General features: G+C 40.4%; 1 protein-coding gene across 3 annotated transcripts in view; it reads left to right on the top strand.

Moving 5' to 3' along the window:
• LOC126259308 (serine/threonine-protein kinase N) overlaps positions 1-27,400 on the top strand; it is a 350,492-nt gene that overhangs the window by 129,860 nt on the left and 193,232 nt on the right. For all 3 annotated transcript variants that reach the window (XM_049955981.1, XM_049955982.1, XM_049955980.1), the window contains exons 3-4: positions 21,009-21,118; positions 24,882-25,110. In XM_049955981.1, coding sequence (XP_049811938.1) covers positions 21,009-21,118; positions 24,882-25,110 — 339 coding nt within the window. The remainder of the gene's footprint in view (positions 1-21,008; positions 21,119-24,881; positions 25,111-27,400) is intronic.

Here is a 27,400-nt window from a genome sequence, read left to right as displayed (position 1 = left end):
CCTAGTGCAGTAATTCAGAAGCCTGTAGTGGTGAAAACGGTCAGAAAAAGTGTGATTCGGAAATACAGACCGAGCTACACGAAATTCTCCTGTCCCAATTACTGATACCTTGTTTCAGGACTTGGCATCTCTGGTTTTGTGATGCGGTATGGACGCCCAACACCTTATCGCCTTCGCCTTCTCTCTCTCTCTCTCTCTCTCTCTCTCTCTCTCCCTCTCTCCCTCTCTCTCCCTCTCCCTCTCCCTCTCTTGTCTTTTTTCCTCGTCCTTCAAACCATTTTCCATAGGTGCTTATATATTATATAGTGTAAAATGTTTTACACGGAACTGAGGGGGCCCAAATAGTTTTTGCGAGTGTTTAACGATGCACGAAAAAAATGATTTTTCGACAGCGTCAAATTTTATTAGAGTACATTAATTCGATTTTTTCAACAAGTTACTTTTTTGCGTACGTGCTGGACGTCGAAAGTCCACATAAAGCAATTTTTTTGAGCGTGGGGGTGGGGGCGGGGGAGGGAGAGACTGAATATACGAGTAGCGGCTCACTATTGGTTCACCTCTTACATTAACAAGACAGCCAAAGGTCGTTATTCACAGTGTAGAGAATGGCTGAACGTGGGGTCTGAGTGGGGCACGGTCAAATGGGGGTGCCCCAGATATCAATGTTGGCGCCGCTCCTGTTCCTTATTTATATAAATGATAATGCCCGCCGGCAGGTGTGGCCGAGCGGTTCTAGGCACTTCAGTCCGGAACCGCGCGACTGCGACGGTCGCAGGTTCGAATCCTGCCACTAGCATGGATGTGTGTGATGTCCTTAGGTTAGTTAGGTTTAAGTAGTTCTAAGTTCTAGCGGACTGATGACCTCAGATATAAAGTGCCATAGTGCTCAGAGCCATTTGAACCTTTTTTTTTATAATGCCCTCCAATTTAACAGGTAATTCTAAACTATTTCTGTTCGTTGATGACACTACCTTGGTAGTAACGGATGCTACGTGCAACCTTGGCTCTGTTTAAAGTAGTGCACTCCATGACATAAGTTCATGGCTTGTCGAAAATAATCTCACGCTAAATCACAGTAGGACTTAGTTATTTAGTCTTCCTAACACACAGTTCAACAGAACCGTACGTTTTACTCTCACAGAATGGTCATATGGATTAGCGAAACTGAATAGTTCAAATTTCTAGGTGTTCAAATAGATAGTAAACTGTAGTGGAAAGCCCACGTTCAGGATCTTGTTCGAAGGCTTAATGCTGCCATTTTTACTGTTCGAATGGTATCTGAAATAAGTGATCGTTCGACACGAAAATTAGTCAATTTTGTTTGTTTTCTTTCGCCTATTCAAGGGGTAACTCTCCTCATTCTCAAAGGATATTTGTGGCTCAGAAACCGGCAATTAGGGTTCAAAAATGGTTCAAATGGCTCTGAGCACTATGGGACTCAACATCTTAGGTCATAAGTCCCCTAGAACTTAGAACTACTTAAACCCAGCCAACCCAAGGACACCACACACACCCATGCCCGAGGCGGGATTCGAACCCGCGACCGTAGCAGGCAATTAGGGCAACATTTGATGTAAGTTCGCGAACCTCTTGCCGACCCCTGTTCACTAGTCTGGGTATTCTGACATTGGCCTCTCAATGTACATATTTTCTTTACTCTCGTTTCTTGTTAACAATATCAGCTTACTCCCAAGAATTAGCAGCTTTCACTTAGTTAATACTAGGCAGAAATCCAATCTGCATTTGGTTCGCATTTCGTTGACTCTCGTGGAGAAAGGTGTGCAGTAAACTGCTGCATCCATTTTCAATAAGCAACCAAAAGAATTCAAAAATCTTGGCAGTTATCCACGCGCTTTGAAATTGAAACTGAAGAGTTTCCTCGTGGGTCATTCCTACTATTTTGCGAGAAGTTCCTTGAAAAATTAAGCTGATTTCTATGTTATATCATCGATTGCGTTTACTTAAACTTATGGCTTGTCTTTTTTTGGGTCCATAAACATTTTATTTTACCTGTTATTTCTTTTATGTTGTAATTTCATGTACGACACGTTCCATGACCTTGGAGATTTGCTCTTCAATTTTGTCCTACGGAACTAGACGTGTAAAATACAATAAAAATGCGCATACTTCTCACGGTGTTGGCATCGTGTTCATCACTGCGATCTTTTGAGCTCCGAACTAGCTCCAACAAATATCCGCCTGTCAAAATAAACGTTGTACATACGTCATCCTCGACTGCAGTAAATTCGTCTAGTGATTTTGTAATAGTCAAGTCATGTGGCAACTTTTCCAGACTATTTATTAAAATGTCCACTCAATATCCGCCTATTCTTGAGGCGCCAATGAGTCTGGTACTGTTCTGAATCCCGCACGGCGAAATAATTTTCCGTCGTGTTAGGCGTCATCGTATTTCATTCAAAACGCAGCATGTGTAACGCTTCTAGACTGATGATGTTTTCTCTGCTTGCATCATCACCGAAAAAATCAGGTATGGTACAAAACGTTGAATAAACATTAACATGAAAAAAATATGGCGATCTTGACGAAATACAATGCAATGTGATATTTTTTCTTTAATTTCACTTCTCGGATGAGAATATATACATAGAAACAGCAACAAACCGTGTTTACATATAACGTGTCCATTGTGGCACAACTTGACCAGAAGGGATTGGTTGGTAGGACATGTTTTGAGGCATCAAGGGATCACAAATTTAGTATTGGAGGGCAGCGTGGAGGGTAAAAATCGTAGAGGGAGACCAAGAGATGAATACGCTAAGCAGATTCAGATGGATGTAGGCTGTAGTAGGTACTGGGAGATGAAGAAGCTTGCACAGGATAGAGTAGCATGGAGAGCTGCATCAAACCAGTCTCAGGACCGGAGACCACAACAACAACATTGCCTCGTTTCTTTGATAGATCAGTACCCGAGCTATCCCTCTCTCCTTGAAATTTTGTTGAATTGTCTCATACTTGTAGTGTCTCTGAAGATGTGCGTAAAACCATAGTTTGTGAGCTGCGTTGTAGGTGTAGAAACATAATTGGCAGTCAGTATATACCTTGAGATTTTGCACGCATTGCTGAAAATACCTGCAGTACCGTTTTAAAGCAGTTTTACCATCGTCTGCTGATCATACACCCATCTTTTTGCATAAGCCCACCAGACAAAATATTAGTTACCCCCACCAATAAGCACACCGGTCGCTTTAGACCGCTGTAAGTGATACAGAACTGATATCAGGGGGTCATGTGATACTCCACGGGCGACGTAAATAACGGCAGTAAAGTGGTGCGAGTGTGCGCTCGCCATCTGTTGTATGGAATCGGCGCATTAAGATGGCTCTTGTGTTGAGACGTGACACAATGGCAGACATGTGTATCGTGTTTGGACGAGATCATCATCACACCGTGATTGAAGTGGGGTCGTTCTGTGCCAAGTGGTCTAGGGATTCCCGCACGACCACCGCGGCTTTTGATGAAATTTTGTATGAGCAATTGCACATGCTCTCAGTGAACATTGTTAAGAGTTTCACAGTAATTAATGCAATACTTTCGGTGATTAATTATTTCTTCGCAGCCATCAACAATTCACCAGTGAGTTGTCGGCAACTTTGAGACATATCTCCCACAATATTTTCTTGAAAGACACAAAAGTAGGTCATCTTGTACAACTTTTTCTCTCTCTTAAGCGAAATAATAAAAAAAAGGCCCAGAGCGATCTTCGTATGTTAATTTAAAGCAAAATTGTCCGAAAAAAAGCTCGAAAAAATGCGAAGTTTAGCTTTTTGTATCTCCAGAAGTAATATCTGGTTATACCTGAAATCTTGCACGTAACAACCTACTAATACAAGGTCTTAGAATATAAAATTTCGTTCTTCTACTGCTTTCCAGTTGCGGACAAATTGAGGATCAAAGTGATGAGTTTTCTTAAAGAAAATGTCAAAAATGGCTATTTTTGGCCCACTTCTACAAAGAAGTGTCGTTTACAAACACAGTAAACCCATTTTCATTAGGAAGACCATATTCCAAACCACCTAAAAACTGTATTTGGTTTTGCACTGCGAGCATTATAAGGTACTAAAAGTAGGTGAAGCAAAGTCGGCCGAAAAAATAGACGCTTGAAAAAGAAAGTGAATTTTTCTTTTTATAGCTCCGAAAGGAACTGCGGCTAAACCTGAAACATTGCACATAATAAATTACTAATAAAAGGTCTTAGAATATAAAATTTCTATCTCCTACTGCTTTGGAAACTATTGGAAAATTATTGCAGGCAAGGTTTCAGGTGTATCCAGCAATGACTTCTGAAGCTATGAAAAGCTAAACTTAAGATTTTTCCAAGCATCTATTTTTTCGACCGATTTTACTTCAAATTGTCCATACGCAAATCGCTCAGAAAAACTTATGTTATTATTGCGCTTAAGAAAGCGAAAAACAATTGTACGAGATGGCATAGCTCTTTTCTTTCTAGAAATGTTGCCGGAGATATTATGTCTCAAAGTGGCCGAAAACTCACGGGTGCACTGTTGTTAGCTGCTCTATGGGATCAAACAAATGACCAGATGCCTGCAAGTATTAAATTGGCGAAAGTAAAACTTTACCAGTATTGGATGGAAGCATGTGCGATGTTCACTCAAAATCTCAGCAAAATCCGTGGTGTGATGCGAGAACTTTTTTCCGAAATTAGACCACTTGCCCGATTTGCTCGTGTATCAACGCATTCTATATAACGTGTCTGCAAGGAATAGTGTATGTACCACTCGCAGCAGTGTAGCACGGCGTAAGAACAATGGTCGTAAGCAGGTGCTAACCGACAGGGACCAGAGACAAGTGTCACGCATTGTCAGCGTGACACTGTTTCAAACCCGACAGGAATTGCTGCTGTCAGTGCAGGCTGGCCAACATTTCCGCGCGAAAATTGTGAAGGGAGCTACATGCAATGGACATTTGGTGCCCTCATAAAAGGCCATTGCTCACAGAAACATATGAAGCTGCGTGTCTTCACGGACCAATCAAGGAAGCCGGATATGACCGTGTGATGTTTTGGGCGCGTTTTTCGTACCTTGTCTTTGGGCTCGCTAATTCAGGTTACCCTGAACACGATCAGAATGTTCATATCAACATTATCGTTGACCGAGCGTTATTCTTCCTTCCAAATCTTCTGACGAGCGTGTTGTAGAAACTCCCGTCTTCCAAGATTTCAACAGCCTTATTCGCAGTACGGCATTCAATCGTTCCTGGTTTGCCGAACACTAGGCTATCCTAATCACACGTCAACTGTCACGCTAGATTACCTGATTTTAACCCCACAGAAAATATCTGAACCTTTTGGAACAGCGGGTGAAACGTAGCGATCAACATCCTCGTAATTGAAACGTAACGTTTATTCAGAATATAACTACAATAAATTGAAAAATAAAGTGTTGTACATCGAAAATGTAACAGTAGAGAGACCCAACAACGGAAACGCTCAGGTCGCAGAGGACGTAGGAGCAGCTTTAATTGAAATGCAGCACGGGCGGTGCCGTGACTGCTGTCATTCTCTTACTTCCGCTTGTGTGCCACTGGTTAGGAGTAGGGCGATGAAGGAGGGAGGGGGGGATACACACATGGTGATCAAGCTCAAATCAGCTCTACAATGAAATCTTTGTCAGTAACTGTGTGAAATATATTTTGAGGAAGTAAATCTGTTACAGTAATGACTGGTCATTGACATGACAATTTTTGCTGACAAGCGATAATCTTACTACGGTATAATCGGTAAGAGTAAGGGCGAGTGTCTGTGTATGCAGATCAGTAGACCAGAGCAACAAAATGTATGTTTATTGTGAAAACTATAAGAATTTTATACAGAAGTTATAACAGAGCCCGCATCTCGTGGTCGTGCGGTAGCGTTCTCGCTTCCCACGCCCGGGTTCCCGGGTTCGATTCCCGGCGGGGTCAGGGATTTTCTCTGCCTCGTGATGGCTGGGTGTTGTGTGCTGTCCTTAGGTTAGTTAGGTTTAAGTAGTTCTAAGTTCTAGGGGACTGATGACCATAGATGTTAAGTCCCATAGTGCTCGGAGCCATTTTTGAAGTTATAACAGAAGTTTCGAAATAACTCGAAAAACAGCTAACAAATGGCCCTATGCAACTCGACAATATATGCGTGCATAATTAAATCCGTCCTCCGCAAGCAGTCTTTGCAACCACATGACAACCTTTTCCGAATTTCCGCGATTAGCAGTGAGGAGATGGCGCAAACGAACGATGAAATGTGCCATCACATCCTGTAGTATCTCAACGGAAATGGATTCAGATGCCACACAGTTCGTCAATTCAAGCTCGTCCAGCGTGGTGGGATGGTTCCAGTAGACAGTGTCTTGCAATGTGACCCACAAAAAATAATCACAAGGAGTCATATCGGGCGAATATGGAGACCAATCCATCCACGCACCAGTAAATTTGTGATAATCCAATGCAGCGACTCTATTCCCGAAGAATTCATCAAGAAAGCGGAGCACCTTTTAGACAGAATTTGGTCTGGTGCCTGGCCGATCCGTCAACGCTACTAGTGTGGCGACAAGTTGTTCTAAAACTGAAACGTAATCTGCACTCGTGATTGTTTCTCGCATGAAAAAAGGGCCAGTAAAACATGTGCTGCATATCCCACTCCAAACAGTACCTTTTGGGGAATACAATGGTTTAGGTTCACACAAATGGGGATTTTTCAGAAACCCAAAATCGCCTATTTTGTTTATTCACGATTCTATTCATGTGGAAGTGTGTTTCGTGCAGCCAACATGTGATCTTCATTATCAGTCACTGCGATAATCTGTTTCGTAGATTAGCCCTCTGCCTCACAGTTCGTACAGATGTGGTCCGGTGGCTTTGGATTTTGAATGGAAACGTGTAGGCTCTATCTTAGTACTTTTTGCGTGCTGGAACATTTCAAGCAATTCTTTGCAGGAGTTATTTGGACGAATTTCCTTGGATTTTGCGGATTAATTCAGGAAATGGTGGCGACATTTTTAGGAGTATCTACAGTTTGCCTGGAAATTCCACGCTGCTTGTCGGGCGGAATTTGGCGAAGAGCTTGCGGATGATTTTCGCATCGGGTCCCTTTGGAATATGAAATATTGTTCAAACTCCGCACGTAGTTGCCCTAGGACTGCGTAGGAACTTGTGGCATCGTAGTGCCAGAGAAACACATTCTTCGGTGGAATACATGATTTCAACCTCTTCCTTTCTCGTTTCAACGGGGAAACGGATCGGTTCTAGCTGCGCCGTAGTATATGGGTGCTACTTATTGCGTTTACAGTCCCATGTTACCAGCTTTTCGGACTATTTCGAAACTTCTTTATAACATCTGTATAAAATGCTTCCAGCTTTCTTAATAAACATACAATTTGTTGAACTCGTCTATCGATCTTAGTTTTCGAGATACTTTTTTTTGAAATCACGGATTCCTTCGCTGGACACCCTCTAATAGTGGATATAGTTTAAAAGGTCAACAGCACGAAATGCCTTTAACTTAACAGCTAGAAATATTTTTAATAAAACTATAAGGATAATAATTGTTTGCACAAACCTTAATGTTGTTTTTCTGTCAGTAATATCAGAACCAAGAGTAGTTGTTGTCCAACTTTGGATTATTTGCCTCAGTCAAGTTCCCTGGGAGGCATACTGCAACACTCATTAACTGTTAGTTATTAGACCAAACAACTTCCAGTTACTTGCATGTAAAAATGACAAATTATTTTTGAAGGCATATTGTCAAATCTTAACAATATAATACGCCGACCAGTTATATTCAGGTCATAGAATCGCTATAAATGAATTTCTTCGTGGTTTTTATGGAGAAATTATGGAAAGAATACTAAGTAAGACTTACCAAGCAGGCAGTGTAGATGGAATATTTCGCTTTTTGTTAAACATATCCCCACAGCTCTTATAACCTAATTTTTTTCCTAAAAGAAACAAGTGTAAATATGTACAGAAGCAAATGGAAATGATGGGTAACTCGTCTAGCTGAAGCACTATGTTGTAGGCCTGGTTACTTCAGAGAACGAGCCGTAGTCAAGTGTTGAAACTCCAGTGGCACCAGTATTATATAATGGAAACATTTGCGCTGTGCACATAAAATAAAACTTTTCAAGAATACAAAAAAGCCGTATAAGTTAAACTGAATCCCCTGAAAATAGCTGTAGTGGAAATGCTGACGCATTGAAATCACTGACCACCAGATTCAGTAGTCTTTTCCTCACGATGTCATCAAACGTTGTACTTAGTAATAAACAAGCAAACACAAATACATTAGGTATACAAGGTGCGTCTGAGAAAAGAAAACAAGAGTTATAAGCAAATTACCTTCACTGACCACCATTAGCAACAACATTTTTACCATGAATGGTAAAACCGTCGCCGACCGCGGTGGCCACGCGGTTCTAGGCGCTGCAGTCCGGGACCGCGCGACTGCTACGGTCGCAGGTTCGAATCCCGCCTCGGGCATGGATGTGTGTGATGTCCTTAGGTTAGTTAGGTTTAAGTAGTTCTAAGTTCTAGGGGACTGATGACCTCAGATGTTAAGTGCCATAGTGCTCAGAGACATTTGAACTTTTTTTAAACCGTCAACAAAAATTTGTGTGGAATCACTCGGAGCTCCTTGGCCACGCTTTGTTGAATATCCGCGACGTCTGCGAAGATGAAGCTTCTCAGTAGTAATTTAAGGCGGGGAAACAAAAATATCGACGCCAAATCTGGAGAATAAGGGGGGTGGGTGGGTGGGTATTGAATAGTCACCTTGCGTTGAGCGAGAAAGTTGGCACGCTAATCGCAGTATGCAGACGGGCGTTGTAGAGCTGACTGTTCAGCGCCACCCTTATTCTCCAGATTCGTCACGGCAGAATTCTTTTTGTTTTTCCGCCGTAAATAATTAGCCCTGAAAGGCTTCCACTTCGCAGACGTTATGGATCTCGCAACAACGCATGGCCACGGTGCTTCGAGCGATTCCCAAGTTTACCCAGTTTCACATCCTTACAACCGTTGTCGGAAGTGTGTTGGACGTAGCTAATAGTGATTGATTTGACAGCCAGTAAAGGCATTTCGTTTGTAACTCTTTGTTTCCTTTATTTTCCGAGACCATTAACAGAACTTTTCAGACGCACATTATATTTCAGTTACCTCTGTACCATGTGTCTCTGACGTATCCTGTGAATGTGTGGAACTCAAAATTCTACTTAGCGCACTAAAGTGTTATGACATCCAAGTGTGATGTTGACTGATCAAGTAGGAGTATACTAATGAAGGGACCGAATTCAACGGTACGAGAGGCAGGTGATGGCTGAACGGGCCTACAACCGGTTCAAAGCCCACATTGAGTATTAATCTCACAAACAATCATCTTATGCAACATGAGAATGCAGGCTTTCGTGACGAATTTCATTGATGAAATCTAGTCGGGATATCAACCAAATCGCAACGTCATATTGTCGCAACGTATCCACTCGTCATCTTCGCGTATATGAAGAATAGAAAACTCGTCGAAACGTTGCGACAATACGACACCTCGTGTCGGCTGATAACCAAAAAGATTAAATCAATCATGCAGTTTCAAATAAGCAAGACGGGTCTCCTAGCACTGTAAGTGGACATTAATGGTGATATAATAAATGAAAAAGCGTGTTAAAAATAGTTTGAGTCCTACTAGATAATACATTCTTAAGTATTGCACTGGTGAGGGGCACATTCGGTTTCGAATCTCGTTAACTGGAGTAGAGTTGTCTTCATTGGTGAGTCCCGCTTCGAATTGAGCACCGATGACCAGCGAAGGCGTGTCTGAAGACGTTCCAGACCAATCTGTCGCCCACCATACGACCCGATGGTCTGGGGTGCCATTTCTTTTCATTGCAGGACCTCTTTGGTTGTCATCTACGCAACCTTACACCACTGCGCTACGTCGGCGATATTCTACGCTTCGTTTTGCTGTCCTTCATGGCAACCTAGGCTTACATTTCAGCAAGATATTGCCCGCCCGTACACGGCGAGATTCCTGCTGCCTGTTTTCGTGCTTGCCATACCCTACCATGGCCAGTTAGATCGACGGATCTCTCCACAATATTGAGAATGTGTGGAGCATTATTGACAGGGCCCTCCAACTAGCTCGAGATTTTGACGATCTAACGCGTCAGTTGGACAGGATCTGGCATGATATCCTACAGGAGGACATCTAATAACTCGCATCAGTCAGTGACAAGCCGAATAACTGCTTGCATAAGGACCAGAGGTGGACCAACGCGTTATTGACGTGGCTCAGTTTGTAAAGCTGTTTCTATTGAATAAATTATCCAGTTTTTCTCGAAATTGTAATCATTTGTTTGTCTGTACATGTACATCATATCTACCGAGTTCCGTCCCATTCGGATAATTCCTTCGTAGTGCGTCCCCCCACCCCATCCCCTTCTTCTTAAGTGTAATTTAAAATAATCACTGCTTAGCTAAACAAATCAAGAAGCTCATTTAACGTGATTTGCTTGTATAAGTATCTTATCGTGTTGGCCAAAAACCACGTCTTTTGGCTCTTTGGCATGTTTTCGCGTTGTGTTGATGTACGGAGTTACCATCTGGGGCAATGCACCTAAAATAAATGAAGCATACATTAAGCAGAAGTAAGCTGCAAGGATAATATATATAGTAGATAATGGCACATCTTGCACGGGTCTCTTTAATGACAAGTACATGTACTTCTTTATGTTTCTTGTTGCTGATAATAAAGACAAGACACAAAAATGATTTCGTGTAGACTTTGCCTATTTGTCTAGTGTCCAGAGGGGGATTACGTGAAAGTGGAAAGGTGTTCAGCAATTTCCCATCTAACATGCAATAAGAAATTGGGAATCTCCGCTAATTCAAAAAACAGTGAAAAACATTCCTCATTTAATTACTCCTACAAATTACCTGATTGTCTGGATTCAGTGGTCGAAAATTTCTGTTTGCTACGTGATAAGTTGAAGTGTTCATTTTAAATCTTCACGACGACTAGTCGTGTATTGTGAAAATACTAATGTATTTACACATGGGTAACAATTTCCTTGTAGAAGTGCCACGTTATCAAGCCACCAATAGGAGATAAACAGAAGCTATTTGGTGTATCTGCGGAAGCAACAGTTTTTCTCAAAGTAGCACCTTCGTTTCACTTTTACTAGGTTACGTTTAGCTGACGTAGGCACACACAATTTTCTACAGTATAATGATAACTTACTGATAATGCGGGTTAGATATTACATTTCTGTGATTTGCTTGTCTTTTCTTAACGTCCTCTACTCTCATCTCATTGGCATTTAAAACAGAGGGAAGATCGTTATCAAGAAAAATTGCTGGCTTCTTGTTACATTATAAAATGCAATAAGGTGAAATGTGGCGCACCGACAACGGCACGCCACAAGCACCGCACATTGTTGATTCGTTCCCTATTCCTGAAGTTCCCGCTCTTGATGGAATCAAGACATTTCTCAGTATGATAATTTTATTGGTGGTCACATATGTATCCCACTAAAGCTCGAACGTCGGACTTTTGTTTTATTCTGTACTTTTATACTTCGTATTTCCACTACAGTAATCATAAGGGCTTCATCAAAAGACACCTAATTTATTTTCAGGTGGTGACGCCCACAGCTCCAAGATACTTGAAAAATGTCATGATTACCGCCTTGAGGAGCTGATAAAATCTTTAGTTAAGCAATCGGTCTCCTTCGATTGACCATCGGCTTCTTAAAAGCATTTACAACATTATATTAGATGAAAATAAAATCATTGATGATGTCAGATAATAAAATCATGAATTAGTCATCGTTGTCACACCGTAATGTGAATTACACTGTCAACGTGTAAACCGTGCTAGGCAGGACATTCTTTCATGTTACGTCAGCATTCGGCGTTAAGGCATTGAACGGACGCATACATAGAGCCGACTGCACACCTCACCTGAATTTATTTTCGCTTTTAAAAAGCTTACGGTTGTCAGTCCACCGAAACTGCTTGTGTAAATAAAGATTTATTTATTTATTTATTTATTTATTTATTTTTTTTTTTTGGCATTGCAGGACGATAATCACGACATTTTTCAAACACCTAATGTAATCCCTACGCTAGTTAGGATTATTCGTGTTTTCATGAAACTGAACCTTTACATTCTGCGAAACTTTGAGCACTAATAAAATTATTTCAGTGTGAAAAAAATTCTTACAAGGGATATTATAATCATCAAGGGAAGCAGAAGCAGTGTGAAATTACGCAACGATAGCATTAAATGAATAACATATCATGCTATTTCACAGACAGTGCCTCAAAGCATTTTTGTTACTAACTTCTACTTAGTCGCAGAAGTTTGCCTTCACCAAATATCAGGATACCTGTTCTTAAATCACTCTTTGGCTAATTATACGCGTCACCGTACCCCCCAGGCCAAGAAGACGATACGAATCCATGGAACAGATAGTTCTGTTGTTAGTTTCAGATAGTTTTGTAGTTAAGACACGGCAACATAGAGTATTAGATGGGACAAAATCAGGCCTGTACTGTGTTTAAGTGTCTGGATTCGGACTGCTCAAGACAAGGGTGTGCTCTTGCTAACAGGCAACCTGAGATTGGAGTGCAGTCTTCTCCAAGCGCAATTACCGAGCGAGGTGGCGCAGTGGTTAGCACACTGGACTCGCATTCGGGAGGACGACGGTTCAATCCCGTCTCCGGCCATCCTGATTTAGGTTTTCCGTGATTTCCCTCAATCGCTTCAGGCAAATGCCGGGATGGTTCCTTTGAAAGGGCACGGCCGATTTCCTTCCCCATCCTTCCCTCCCCCGAGCTTGCGCTCCGTCTCTAATGACCTCGTTGTCGACGGGACGTTAAACACTAATCTCCTCCTCCTCCAAGCGCAATTGTGACAGCGTGACCCCTTACAGCGCAAAAATCCTACGTGAAATCTTCTCGAAGCACAGTTGTGGCAAAGTTTCCTCTTGTAGCGCAAAAATCGCACGCCATTCTCCTTGGTCATTTCTGTTGAACAAGCAAGGGGAAAGATCTCCACACATGATTACAACTACTTCTTTTGTTAGACTGGTGCAATTACATCTTGTTACCAATGCTTAAGTAACTTTACTTGTTATCAGCTACGATTTTCAAGACTTTCACCTGCCTGGTGTAATGAATCACTGCTTCTAATAGGACTTCGAATTGCCTTCCTTTCATCCGTTATTCGCTGACTGCAAAGCTTCCTGACGTTAATTAAGCTTCTCCCTGATATTTAGAGACGGCAGCTGATACAGTCGTAGATTGCAGTGAACGTTAACATCAATTTTCTAAGCACAAAACTGGTTTTCCTTCGTAATCTGTATTGCTAGCCCCTTCAAACGACTTAACATCTTTTTCTATCTGAATTCGTCCAAATGCTGCCCGTGATCATGCAAGGACGATTCTAAACTGTTCAGTGCAATCGTTCGAAGTATGATCCTGATATCCACTGTGACATCACCAGAACTTTCTCTAGCCTTTCATACATAGAAATCAATGTTAATCCTCAGTGTTAAAAAAATTGTATGATAGCCCGTCGCCTAATATGGGTGTTAACGTCGTCCATTTCTTTAAACGCCAATAGTACTGCCGCCTGTTACAGAACATGTGTACGTTTCTCAAGAGTGCAGATGGAGCTAAGAACGTCGACGCCGAAGTATTATTTCTTACTCTATTGCAATATTTTACAAAGTGAAAAAATAGCTATTACTTTCTGGTTTGCCGATATCAGGGTGCAATCCTTCCCTGCGAAGTAGTATACTATAGTAGCATGTCCCGGTTATCTTTATATTAGCAAAATCTTGTACATAGAAGACACCCTGACGGATATCATGGGCATCATGACTGAAACGCCGTCTCGCAGACGTAACGTGCAAGTGGAAAAAACATTTTCTTGCAAGACGTGGGTACATCTCTTCTGGAATTGCATCAGATCCACGCTACCAGTGAAAGTAGCTGCGTCAGCAAACAATGGTGTGCAAGAATGACGAGTTTTACTCACGGATTCCTGTTCCCTGGTGAGAGAGTTTCTCAGTTCCCTGTGGTACTGCGTAGCAGAGTGTGCGATGGAGAACAGTTAGGAGGAAATCAGAAGCGGCCCTACCCGGAGATGCACTGTACTAGAATCCGGCTCTAGGGGCGCCCAAGGCAGCGGCTCACACCAACTCCGCAAACATTTACCAGCCGCCGGCCGGAGTGGCCGAGCGGTTCTAGGCGCTTCAGTCTGGAACCGCGCGACCGCTGCGGTCGCAGGTTTGAATCCTGCCTCGGGCATGGATGTGTGTGATGTCCTTAGGTTAGTTAGGTTTAAGTAGTTCTAAGTTCTAGGGGACTGATGACCTCAGCTGTTAAGTCCCATAGTGCTCAGAGCAATTTGTACCATTTACCAGCCCGACACGAGTTTGGCTTTGCACAATTTTGTTCCAAATGAATATATGTCTTTCTGTGGGTTTCTTGTCAATTTTCGGTACGGAAATAAAGCTGACACTATTTTGTCGAACATAAGAATCATTACATCTCTCAAGTTACTCACAAAAATGTAAATGTTAGGGTGAACCAATTCCAACAAAGAGTGAAAACTAGAATGAAAACTGTTTTGTCATTCTCGAAAGCCAGGTGCAGGCAGGCATCATATTCCTCCTACTTTTCAGACATGTTTTTACTAACGCAGGAATCCTTCTACTGTTTTATTTATGTGTAATACTTTTCCAGTATAGATTAAAAAACGCACATTTCAAGATGTTTGGCGTATTGTATTGCCCATTATTATTGCTAAATGGTAACATCAGTTAAAGTAGAACAAACGAAAAGTTGTGAATTGTGAACACACTACAGAAATATGTATACTGGACAGATTAGCTCTCTTGTGCATGGCGTCACTATAAGCCCGCATAGTCCGCGCAGAATACCTTGGCTGGTAGATGCGCAGTCGGCAGGGAACGTGTGGGGAGGGCGGTAGTGGTGAGGGTTATGGGGAGACGCTGTAGAGAAACGCTGCTCAGAACCGAAGCCTACGCTCAAGTTTTGGTAAATAGTAAGTGGAGCCCCTCCACGCCCAGAGTTGCTTGGTGACCATTCAAAAAGCTGTGTCACTCTGCTTTGTTTAGTATCCACTGAAGAATTCCACTGAACATCCAGCTATTTATTTTTGCTTGGCTTGTTAACTGTTACTTTCAGAGAAGCGCCATGAGTGGCGAATTTTGAGTAAAACAGACACATTTCTCTGGTTGCCATATTAAAATTATCTTGTTCTACCAAAACACAGCGTAGTTTACACAGTGTCATCTCTCTAACATGTGGAAACACAGTTGCAAGAGAATTCTGACACATTGGTTTGTTAAGTTTATGAAGTGAGGAACAGGGGAAAAGTAAGTCAGTAGATTATGAAAAAGCATGTCCTCGGTACAAAATAAACCTGTAATTTCTTGAAACTTCCTGGCAAATTAAAACTGTGTGCCGGACCGAGACTCGAACTCGGGACCATTGCCTTTTGCGGGCAAGTGCTCTACCATCTGAGCTACCCAAGCATGACTCCCGCCCCACTCTCACAGTTTCAATTCTGCCAGTACCTCATCTTTCACAGAAGCTCCTCTGCGAACCTTGCAGAATTAGCACTCCCGGAAGAAAGGATATTGTGGAGACATGGCTTAGCCACAGCCTGCGGGACGTTTCTGGGTTCTGTAATTTCTCCATCTATGTTGTTCCAAAACTTGTAGCATTTCTTGTTTCACCAGCTATCGATGGTTCCTAAAATTAGATTCTTTCATCGGAAAAAAAAGTAGTTGGTGGAATAACACTATAGATAATAACCTTATGACAAAATTCTCTCCTCTTTATGTGCTATCATTTGCAAAAATCTCACCTGGATAAAATAAATGTCGTGTGACAAGGGCCTCCCGTCGGGTAGACCGTTCACCGGGTGCAAGTCTTTCGATTTGACACCACTTCTGCAACTTGCATGTCGCTGGGGATGAGATGATGATTAGGACAACACAACACCCACTCCCTGAGTGGAGAAAATCTCTGATCCGGCCGGGAATTGAACCCGCGCCCTTTGACATTCTGTCGCACTGACCACTCAGCTACCGGGGGCGGACTCACTTGGATATCTCAAACCGTTTATGGAATATGAGGAATGTTGTTGATATTTCACACTGGCTTTATCGATGGTGTGCCGCGATCGCAAACGAGTGTGCTACATCACATCAATTTCCTCTAGATTGGTGAGGATTAGAGACCTCTACCCAAGATTAAAGAAACGTCTGATACATTAACTAGTTTTTACGCACACTAACGCATTACGTTATATGCAACAATCGCAAAATCTTAACGACCCCTGTTTTTCATTGCAAACTTTTTCGAATTTCGCGCAGTATGTTATTTCCACGTAAATATAACAATAACTATCACATCATCATGAACCTGACATATAAAGCTACAAGTAACGCAAAAATGAAATTTTTTTATGGTATAGTTTCTGTAAAATAATTTGATAAAGATTGCAGGGTGTGCGCCTCGATTCTGTCATCACCGACCGGCCGAAAGGTGGCAAGCACTGTTGGACTCCTCGCATTGGGCCCAAAATGACTTGTCTACTAAGTACCCCCCACCCCCACCCCCACTCCCACCCCCACCCCTGCCTTTTTCCTCCCAGGGACATACACTCTTAGACATTGGTTGAACAGTGATGGATTTATTAAATCACAATGCGATTGTCATATGTCACGGTCTTGTATGTGCTTAAATTGCATGCACATTTAGTGTAAAAAGCCTTCTCAAACAAATGGGCTCATGAAACACAGGAGTTACAATTTTTAGCTTGTGAAACAAGTGTTGTTTTTGAATGTGTTTATTTTCAGCTTGTATGTTCAGCGTGAAACCTCATTTAGTGAAGCATAGTTCAAGATCAAGGACTGTGATGAACATTTTCTTTAGGACTGATGTAATACTTGTGATATGAAATGTAGTGTGCTGTGTAAATTTTGCAAGAAAACTGTTAGAGTTATCAACGGTGTACTTGGTCCTCATCTTAGGTATGCTGAAACGGCAATGCATAAAATGAATATTGAAGATGTGATGGCAGGTAGTCATCCTGTTATGCAAGTATCTTTTCCTGATGCTAACAAAAGCAGTAAACAATTGATAGCCTGCCAGTTCTGTGGGGATAATTCAACAAAGGCAAAGTCCTTTGGGCCATGAAAGTAGTGTGCAATAATTTTAGCTTAAAATCCATTGATAACTTTCAGGAACTATTTATGACAATGTTCCCCAATAGTACAAATGCTGGAAAAATATCATGAACTGCATCAAAATTATCCTGTTTTATATCGAATGCTAGAGGGCCACATTTCCATGTGCTGTTATTAGATGACCTATTAAAATCAGGTCCTTGTACATTCGTATATGATGAATTAATAAACAGAGAAATAGAAAAGCAGCTTGACATCAAAATAAGGTACTGGCCACATGTCAGCGATGGAGTCAGTTCATCACTTCAACACTTAGAAAAAGTCTGTGCAGAAAATCGTGGGCAGTAGATGCGCAGACAGCAGGGCACGCATTGGGAGAGCGGTAGTGGTGGGGCTAGAGAGGGATGCTGTAGGGGAAATGTCATTCTGAACTGAAGCCTACACTCACATTTTTTGTAAATATTATGTGGGGCCCCTTCACGACCACACTTGCATGGTGACCATTCAGAAAGAGCTGTCACCTTGTGAATGTTGGGCTCCATAAGGTTCCCTTTCTGTGCAGCGACCGTAGAATATAAAATTATAAATAATGTAGATTAGTACCTAAAAAGAATTTCGCCAAAAGTTTAGCAATTTATTTTCTCCTGACTTCTTAACCATGTGTAACTTTCAGAGAAGTGTCATGAGTGGCGCCGAGTGGTTCTAGGCGCTACAGTCTGGTACCGCGCGACCGCTATGGTCGCGGGTTCGAATCCTGCCTCGGGCATGGATGTGTGTGATGTCCTTAGGTTAGGTAGGTTTAAGTAGTTCTAAGTTCTAGGGGACTGATGACTTGAGCAGTTAAGTCCCATAGTGCTCAGAGCCATTTGTCATGAGTGACTGGTACACAAAGTACCCTCTGTCATATGACACAAGGCAGCTTGGTGAGTATAGATGTAGATGTAGAAGTAGAATGCTCATTCCGTTATGCTCACTTCAATTCACCCTGGCCTAAACTGGCCTGTTGTCCTTCAGCCGGTATCAACTGGCTGGCTGGTATTGTGAGAAGAGGTCCAGGATTAGAAGAAATCTCTATCACATCACTGTTGCTGAGACTTGTGTGCAAGTGATACATAATTTGTCTTGTCATCACAAATATGTTTATGCTCTTATGTCTTCAGGCTGTATAATTTACTTCTGAAATCAATTGAAATTGTATCTCAATTGATTACATTTTAGTAACCATTTTGACTTGAGTCAATTAAAAATTCACTTAAAAAAATAAATAAAAAATTCTCGAAACAGTCCAGGAAGGAGCTATAGTAGTATTGATCTCAAACTCTATGCTGTAGAATACAGTATTTGGCCAATAAGAGGAGGAGAGGTGGTGGAGTAAAATTCATGATCACCAGACTTGGTACATAAATTCTGGATTCAGTTCTAAATCTCTCCACAGCATCTTCTGGAGTGAATGTTTTTGACACTGCATGAAATTCTATCTGTCAGATGGGCTGCATGCTAAACTCGGGAGTCCCCTTTATGCTGTTAGAGAGGAGTAGCCCCTGTGTTGGCATTGGGTTTACACTCTTCCACATATCACCATCATACAACAGCATAGGATATACACATCCATTGAAGTCACATTATGACATTCACTTATCTCTCACACACTGCACGGGGCCATTGTCCGTGAAGGAAGAAAACCCTTTCTGATTATGGGGCTGAACCTACTCCTTGGGATCTCCCAGCGAACAGTGCCATACAAAACACTATTTTTGTGCAGTACTGGCTACTTTGTTTGAAAATGTTGTTATATTCGAAGATTTCCAACAATTTGAGAATTGGAGTGTGAGCTTCAGCACATGCTGGTTTATTGTATAAAACAGCTTCAGACATTTGTCAAATATTTGTTGTTAAGTATGTAAAACCTTTGTAGTTGAGCAAGCTAACACCCCCCCCCCCCCTGCGCAAAAAAAAAGCTAGTTTTTCACGCAGCTCAGTGTTTATGACGTCATATCTCCTAAACTTAAATGTCATCCAGTGATATCATTTTGCAGGTACATTCTGTGCTATACCTGGATATTGTCTGCAAAATGTATTCCGAATAGTGTAAGTAGTAAAGAAATAATGCATTAAAATGTCATGCCTAATGATGAAGCTTCGCTGCATGAACAGCGAAAATGTAGTAAGTGATACAAGTCATGAAGTGCTCGCATTCTCAAATACGGATTGTATGTGGTCTGGGTAATTTTTGTGCTACGAGTTATGCTGCCTCAAGACATATACAAAGTTTCTAACTGAAATACTTGACTTCCTGTGCTAAGCTTTTAATGTAAGATATGCCTCTTAGAGAGTATATTATGACAGCATTTTAATTTTTTAAAATTTACTCAGTAATTATATGAAGTACTGAAAATTAAATATTTATTGCCTCTGGAAGCCATTAGATAGGCAACCTGCAACTGGGCTTTAATAATAAATATCTAAAGAACAAATTTAAAAAGATGAAGTGCATGTAGAAGGTGGCAATAAGTGTGAACTTAGTGGTTGAGGCATAAAAAGTATCCTAAACTTAATTTTAAAAAATGAGAAATCGAAGAAATACCAGACTATTGGAAGGTGCAAGAGTCTGTGTACTTAAAAAAAAAAAAAAAGGGGGGGGGGGGGTAACATTGGGGCCATTCCAAAAATTAGGTCACACTTCAACTCAGTTATCTAACATTACTTCATGATTAAATAATAATATATCATCACTTTAGTCAATTTCTATGAAGGAAATGATTTGTGGGGATATGAGCCCCATTCTTAACACTTGCTGAATTAAAAGTAAATAACAGACAGACAAATTTGGTCAAAGCATGCCTGAAAATACCAAATTGGAAGTTAAGATTTTCAGCATAGTTTTGTAACAATTTGAAATTCAAACCAGACTTTCGCAAGGAGACTGAAGTTAGATCTGCACACTTCAGTATTCTGAGAAAAAAAGCACCATTTAAGAATGTAAAAAAAAAGAACAAAAAGAAACAGACAAAAGTAGCCAAGTAATACCTGAAATTGAAAATAAAGAAGTCATGATTAAATTTACCTCTTTTTGTTGTAGAGATAAATTGAACTTTTCTTAATTTTTTTGTTTATAGAAATCATTGAAATCTGACTTTGGATAAGTCTTTGAAGTCTAAAAATGTAAATATCTTGGAGAAGTTAACAAAAGATGCAAACCAGGGAGAAATTATTCAAAGCATTGGATTAACTAAATTCAGCCCAATGAGAAATCATGTGATTCCATAATAAGTCTCCAGTTACAGTAAAAGACCATTCCCACACATAAAAGCCAAAATCATACTCTGCAAAAAAACTTGACTCTCCTAGATACAACTGGAAAAGACTATCGAAACAAATCAAACCTTCTACAATAAAAATAAAAACAGAAATAATCTCAGCAATTTCAAATTTAAAAAATAGAAAGAAAATCTAAGAATGTAAATATATTGAATGAAGACATCAAGTGCATAACAGTTTTTGAGATTCTGTGAAGAAGGGAATAGTGCAGAATGAAAAGTGCACGGGGGGAAGAAAAGAAAACAATTGGCATAACTGTAGATGAAGCTTGTAATCTGCACAAAACATTCTTGGTTGTATCGGAGTCCTTTACTTTCAATTATAAGGCAAAAAACAGCAAATATTTCAGAGAGCTGTAAAATACTTGTTTATTTCCTTGCAATAATGTTGTTTTGTGAGATGTCGTGATGTGGTACTGCTGTTGTCATGGTTAAGATTTCTCATTGAATAATTTGTTTACAGATGCTGCTCTTTCTCCACAACATGGAAAAGCAAACTCGAGCAATGGAGATGGACTGATTAATGACTTAAGACTTCTTTCACTTGAAAAACAGCTGAACATTGAACAGAAGGTAAAACATATATACCTGTTCTTTTAAGTTACAGTTCCGCATTGAAGCAGAAGATGCACAAAATTAGAATCTAAGCTAATGGCTCAGAGAAGAGAGTCAAAATAGTGACAGGAGTGGATTCAGATAGTTATTTAATGTATTGTAGCCTTTCCTTTTTTAAAACTTTTCATACTTATTTTTTCCCTATTGCTTTGAGTTTCCTCCCCTAAGCTCTTTCCTTGATAGCAGTTTATCTTTAGGTGTAGGAGGAAAATGAAATTGTGCTCTTGCCATGTTAAAATTTGAGTCCAGTTTAGTATTTTCAGTAAATTTTAATGTTTATTTTAGTTAGAAACTAAGTGTGAGCTATGAACCACATTTAACATTTATCGAATAGCATATACGAGAAAATGTTAAGAAATTCATACATGTTTTGAGTAAAAATAATAAAATTGACTTTCACGTAGTGACTGTAAATAGCACATGACACTCTTTACACATGATACATCCCACAGGGGGTGAACAAATGCTACCTAATTAAGTGCAGTAAGCTCCATCTCCTCCCTGGTAATATATGCCTCTTTGTCTCAGGTGTGAGATAAGCGTGGTAATCTTCTGGGCTGCCAGCAATCGGCATCTGTTGTGGGTTTTGATCCGCAAGTGGTCTTTGTACCAATGCGTCAGTTTTTACTGAATACCAAGCGACCCACTTAGTGACAACATCAGCATCCTTTTTTTATCTGGATACATTTTTACAGCAGAAACACAGATTGAAGTACGTTTCAACATGGTACTCAGGCCACAAATTAGGACTGATCTATTTCAAGGTCCTAAAGTGTGTCACCCCCATGACCTTCCGGTGTCTGTTATGTTCAGTTCTTCTGGAGTTTCAGGGTGCTCCCATGTTTGACAGTGGCAGCTCTAATACTGTGGATAAGATGCGATATAGTATTGGTTTGCTGCATGCCACATATGGATTGGAAGAATTTCTATAAGATGCGATATGCTTTTACATCTCCTGCTGGTTGGGAATGCCATTTGTTGCCAAGAACTGGTGTAGTGTTTTTATGACGGAACTGATAGCTGTTAACAGAACTTCCCAACGTATTAAAAAGGCCTTCCTTGACCATGTTTTGATGTGTAATGACTCAATGAGCATACTCCAGACTGTTGACCGATGTTATTCTTGTTGCCCTATGGTATCTGCTATTCATGACCTTGCTTAACTTCATCATACTGCCTGCTCGATTGTCTTTATGTGGGTCCCAAGTTGTGTGGATATCCCCGGGAATGAAGTGGCCAATTGTTTAGCTAGAGGAGCTATTACTTGTCCCCCATTTACTTTGACGATCCCAGGTGCGGATTTGCAAGTGCAAACAAGAACTCTGCTCCATTGGAGATGGAAAAACATCTGGCGGGCTACTAAGCCCCCTCTAATAAACTGTGCACTATCAATCGATGAGAGTACTGCTTCTACCAGAAGAAGTCAACCGTCCTGTGTTGCTTATGCATTGGCCATACCAGGCAAACTGATAAGTTTTATTGTTTTTGTTGTGTGTGTGTGTGTGTGTGTAAAGCTCCGTTCCCATATTGTTGTTGCAGAGCCTTATACATGAACAGTACCTCATACACTGGTGGAATGACCACTCTTTCTGGTCCTCCATGCTAATAGAAATATTTTCAGAAACTTTTAAAATCCAAAAAACTTTCAGTAGCAGCTTAGTTGTTAGTAGGTCCTTTATTACAGGATCAAACATAACCAGTTTCGCAGTGATTTAATCACATCCTCAGGTGTGTACATACAGCTAATTTAACATTGGTGTGTTAAAAATAAACAGTTTCCCAATGTCCAGAAGGCATTCGTATTGTCAGAATTGCCTAAATTGGATGGTTACAAGACCTGCCCTTCTCTGTATACATTCAATATTCCTTGTTAATCCTATTTGGTATGGATCCCAGATACTTGAGCAGTATTTTAGAATGATGAACATGAGTAGTTTGCAAGCAATATCCTTGCACTTCCCCAGTATTCTACCAATAAACTGAAGTCTATTACCTGCTTGACCTACAGCTGAGCCTAAGTGATCATTCCATATCATATCCCTATGAATTGTTACACCCAGGTATTTGTTCAAGTTAGCTTATTCCAACTATGACTGATGTTATAGTCATAGGATACAACATTTTTTTCATTTTGTGAAGTGCACAGTTTTTTCTGAACATTTAATGCAAATTGCCAATCTCTGCACCACTTTGAAATCTTATCATGATCTGACTGATTATTTATGCAGCTTCTTTCAGACAGTATGTCATTATAGATAACTGCATCATCTGCAAAAAGTCTGAGACATGTGACACTGAAAAATCATTCAATATAACATGCTGTGTTCTCCCAACCAAAAAGTCCTCATCCAACCACAAATTTCACTTGATACCCCATACGATCAAACTTTTGGCAATAAGTGTAGGTGTGGTACTGAGTCAAATGTTTTTCAGAAATCAAAAAATACTGCATGTACCTGACTGCCTTTGATCCAAAGCTTTCAGTATGCCAAGTGAGAAAAGTGGAAGTTGGGTTTCACTTGATCGACATTTTCGGAATCCTTGCTGTTTGGTGTGGAAGAGGTCATTTTCTTCAAGATACCTCATCATGTTTGACCCCAGAATTTGTTCTGAGATTCTACAACAAATTGACGTCAAGATATTGGATGGTAGTTTTGTGGATCACTTCTCCTACCCTTCTTGTAGATAGGTGTTACCTGTGTTTTCTTTGAAATACTTGCACAGTTTTTTGTTCAAGGGATCTACAATAGATTTTAGTTAGAAGAGGGGCTAACTCATACAGAATCTGATAGGGATTTCATTGGGCCCGAGAGCTGTGTTCAATATTAATAATTTCGACTGTTTCTCAACACCACTTAGACAAATACTGATTTCACTTATCTTTTCAGCAGTGAGTTTCTTGGCTACATCTCCATTTTCTAGTAGCCTATCCTTTTAATATACAATTGAATTTTCCCCACAAATCTTACTACTATCAAATTCAAGTTTCAACCAGCTTTTTGTACCTAATTTTACGTGAGCTTCACTGCTTTTCAGGAGTGCTTCGAACTCTGGCACTTTGCTGCAAAAGCTGTGGCAGTTAACTGCTAGGGTTTTAATAATCTCATGTGTGTGAGGCATTTCTTTCAATCATGTACTGATATTTTGAGTTTCCTACAGCTGTTGTTATCTGGATTGGCTGGAGAATCGCCTAATCTAAAAAAACCCTCGTGTGCACCCACAGTCAGATACCTGGGTAGCAGCCTCTGATGTGCAGTGCAGTTTTATGCAGTGTCTCTGTTGTAAAAAGATTTGTGAACCAACAAACCATATTAGCTTATTAGGAATTTAAATATTTCTTTTAACTCCAGTTCTGATTTGCTGTGTAACCTCTCCTATTCTGTGGTAGTAGTTTCTGCCTATTCCTTCTTTCTCCCTTTATTTCTGTAAATTGGATGAAGGAATTTTAAGTTTTGAAAACATATTTGTTCTTTCTAAGCGTTCATGTATCATATCTTTTCAGTAGGCTGGTTGGTGAGCAACGTTTTTCCTTTCGTTTTAATTTGCAATTTAATTTTGACTTATCTTTAAATTTTGTATTTTTTGTACATATGAAGCTTATACTGTTCAGTTACCTAGATTCTTATACAACTCTTTTGGTAGAAGAACTGAACTGTTGTATAGACTCTGTGACTTCGAAAAGGCTAGCCAGGACTAATTGTAAATTTGTTTCTCTGAACAGGTGAAACAGGGAGCTGAAAATATGATAGCAAGTTTGACAGCCAGTCACTCCAGAGATAAAAAGCTTTTAGCTGAAGCTCATCAGATGTTGGCCGACTCAAGAGCTAAAATAGAGTTCCTGAAAATGCGCATTTTGAAAGTAAAGCAGCTACGACATAGCAGTGTGGATCCTAGTTCAGTACCTAACAGCACCAGTAGTAATGGGAGTGGTGAAATGAATCAAACCAAAGGTAAATTGTAACTGATAATCCAATGCTTACCTGGGGGAATTTTTGTAAATAGTAATTATTAATAAAGTTCATATAGGTAAGTATTCAGGTTATACATAGTGTGTTTTAGAGTAAGTTAATTGTTGCACAAATTGTAACTAATTATGGAAATACTTATCTACCTTGATTTTACCATGCTTTTATGAAACAAAGACCTGTTAGCATTAAGAACTTTTGTGTGTTTGGTATGTCATATGTCAACTTCCATACTCAGTTTCACAACCGTAAAAATTATTTCTGCACACCAGTGAACCAGGTGCATTTATATGGTATGAGAACCTTCTGCAGTTTGGATGGTCCACTTACAGCTGTTGATGATAAGTCTTATCACAGTTGGTATCTTGGTGTCTTTAAAAAGCTGCAATACCTTACCCCTGGGGATATGCTAGTCAAAATTAGGCAAAAAAGTAATGTGGGGAGACTTTACTTTGTCATATCACTGCAGCCAGTTCAAGGATCTTCAATTGAGCCTTTATAGCTCATATTGTTGAAAAATATTTTCATCCTATATTCTGTCTGTTTTGTATTTTGGGTACAAGAACAGAAATTTCATTTATTTTGTATGAAGACCAGTCTTAGTTGGCCTCATGTTGCTATTTTGAAACTGTGACAATATAAATACTAGAGTCATCTCAAAGTACATGATGTACCACATGATAAAATGATTTAAAAATTGTACCTTCTTTGTGCCAAAGATATTGTGAAGTTTGTATCTTCACTTCCACCTCTACATATCATTGGCAAAGAGTCGGCCATTAATATATGAATCTTTTCTTTTGATCGATACCTTTTGTTCTGTGAGGATTGATTCATATCTTTGGTTAGTTTCCGTATTTGACTTTTAGTCAATATTATTTTTATACCCTCATGCTGACTCAATATGATGAGCCAAATATAAGGTCTTTTTCTAAAATAAAATTAGTATTTGACTAGCATAGTGTTGGTACCCGTTTCTTTCCATGTACTCCGTTGTCAGCTCATACCGTTGTCCCAGGAACCTCTCCACTTTACCGCACAGTCCTGGAAAGCATGTTTTCGGATATCCTTTAGTGTCCATGACAGATTCTCTTTAATGTCATCAGTGGTGTCAAAATTATGTCATTTAAGCGTAGATTTTAATTTTGGAAACAAGAAAAGTTGCATGAAGCAAAGTGTGGGGAGTAGCATGACCACAGTTGGACATTAAACTGATTTTTGGCAGAAAAGTCATAAATTGCCTATCTTTGTGGGCAAGGCACAGTACAATAATGAAAGTTCGCATTTTGTCATTGAGGCAAATATTCAACAAGCACAAACTCATTAACATTGGGGAAAAAACCTGTGAATACCAATTTGATATGAGCCTGTCTTAATGCTGTTGTCATAAATCCGACACTTGTTCCTGTGACAATATGCAGGAGCCCAGCTCGGTCATTCAGTGTAGAGAAAGCCAACGCATGTTAATCGATACTTGGATGCAGATAGTTTGTGTGCAAGAATGTGGGTCCGTAACATGCTAATGCATAGAACAAAGATTATTTCTGATGATGATGACCTCTTACAGTCTGAACTGGAGCATTTGAGACACGTTTTCAGTGAGAATTGTTATAGAAAAGGAGACATTAAAAACATGTTCACGTGCAATGAAGGACACCTTTTGAATCGGCAGAAGAGGCCAAGCTGGCTGCTTTCCTGCTGTACTGTGGAGCAACGAGCCGCAAGTTAGGATGTTTGCTGCAGAGACATGAACTGAGACCAGTATTCTGGCACGACCCCGAGATATGAGACATGCTGTGCCCTGTTGAAGAAAACATTGTTGTTCAGGTGCCCAATGTGTGTGGTGTCCCTTGCGAATGCAGTAGCACCTATATAGGTCAAAGTATTTGCACAGTTGCAGAGCTTTGTACTGAGCACAAGCGACATATTAAAAAAAGGGAACTTGGCAACTCAGTCATAACTGAGCCTGGAAAACGGTCACAAAATATGGTTTGAAAAGATAAGAGTCTTGGCTCATGCATCATCATATTGGGATTCTGTTATAAAGGAGGCAGCTGAGATGAAAATAAACAGCAGCATTTTTAACTGAGACCAAGGTTACACAATTAGTAGGGCATGGGTGTGGGCATTGGATATTGAAAGAAAGCAAAGACAGATACATGATGGTCATAGGGAGGCGGGAACAGCAGTTTCAAGTGTGGCTCAGGCTCCTCATGCCACTTGACATCACTGGGTCCCATGGCAGGCTGAAGCTGCTATGATATGCCCAATATGT

This window comes from Schistocerca nitens, chromosome 5, assembly GCF_023898315.1.
Source record: "Schistocerca nitens isolate TAMUIC-IGC-003100 chromosome 5, iqSchNite1.1, whole genome shotgun sequence".
In the NCBI taxonomy this organism is placed as follows: domain Eukaryota; kingdom Metazoa; phylum Arthropoda; class Insecta; order Orthoptera; family Acrididae; genus Schistocerca; species Schistocerca nitens.
This window is presented reverse-complemented; position numbering and strand designations above follow the sequence as displayed.